The sequence below is a fragment of the Penaeus monodon genome, chromosome 8, assembly GCF_015228065.2.
Source record: "Penaeus monodon isolate SGIC_2016 chromosome 8, NSTDA_Pmon_1, whole genome shotgun sequence".
Classification (NCBI taxonomy): domain Eukaryota; kingdom Metazoa; phylum Arthropoda; class Malacostraca; order Decapoda; family Penaeidae; genus Penaeus; species Penaeus monodon.
Window position 1 is genome coordinate 27900089 of NC_051393.1, and position 1195 is coordinate 27901283.

Below are 1195 nucleotides of genomic sequence, written 5' to 3' on the forward strand. Positions count from 1 at the left end.
TTGCTGACTAAGCACTAATGAAGCTATCTATGAGAAGAAATGGGGTAAGTTCAGTCATTTCAAGATATATAAAACTCTTTCTTCTCGGGCTCTCTGACAAATGTGTGTCAAACAACTGTTATTTGAGATTTGAAACAGCAGTACATTGCAAATAAGTTCCTTTGATTTATTCAGTATGTCTTTTGCATATACCAAAATTACTATATATTATCAGGACTCAACATCGGAAATCCATCAGCACTTGGATCATTACTGTTGGAGATGCAGCAACTTTTATATGCTTTATCATAACTTGTCCTGGACCTAGTATCAAATCAATCATACCAAATTGAGTTGGATAAAATCATAGTAAAACATAACCTGAAGTTACATCAAAACTAGGACAAGAGATTCAAGACATTCAGACGACATTCCAGATATTCACATGAAAACAAGAGAGGACCTCAATTTAAAAGGTTACCTGAAGTGAACGTCGACATTTCCATGGAGATTAAGTCATTCATGATGTCACACAGGGAATCACAGTCAATACGTTCTTCATTCCAGGCCTCTGCTCTTCCCAAAACCGCGGGTCACGCCACAAAAAACAATGCTTGCCTGCATATCTTCTTGTCCTTTCTTCTTTTACAGGGTTTTAGGACTTTTTCCGCCTGCACTGCACTCCGACTGCAAAATGTAAACAAACACGACCCATATTTCCTTAAGAACTATTGATTTTGCAAGCACTTCTTAATGAATGCTTCGGCTAACCCATTTATCAAGGGCAAGGGATGGGCAAGCTTTTGAAAACGCACTTCTCTCCCTGTGCTTTCTTTTTATCAGCTGTTAATGGGTAATTATTAACTGCTGTTCATTGATGTTAATAAATGTCAACAACACTCCCAGGCCCACCGACCGCTGTCGTACGTTGCGTGTTATTGTTGTGCGCAGAGTCTACTATTGTACGCTCACAAGATGCTTGCATTAATTAATATCTGTGTTAATTATACTGATAGTGATAATTACAGTCGTAATGGCATTAGGAATAGGGTGAATAATGTAATGGCAATAACAACTACAGGTAAGTCAAAAGTGATAACCACACTGACGTTAATAACCTTACAACGATCAATGATAATGATAATAATAACAATACTATTAATAATAATAATGATAAAAAATATAAAATAATTACAACTACAATGATAATAATAAC

At 36.1% G+C, this 1195-nt stretch overlaps 1 protein-coding gene across 1 annotated transcript in view; it reads right to left on the bottom strand.

Annotated features, from left to right (window-relative positions):
- The window catches only part of LOC119575919 (transmembrane protein KIAA1109 homolog), a 70578-nt gene extending 69697 nt beyond the window's left edge, over positions 1–881 (bottom strand). Inside the window, exon 1 of the mRNA XM_037923453.1 lies at positions 461–881. Within this exon, the coding sequence (XP_037779381.1) occupies positions 461–503 (43 nt within the window). The 5' untranslated portion in view covers positions 504–881. The remainder of the gene's footprint in view (positions 1–460) is intronic.
- Between the last annotated feature and the right edge of the window lie 314 nt (positions 882–1195).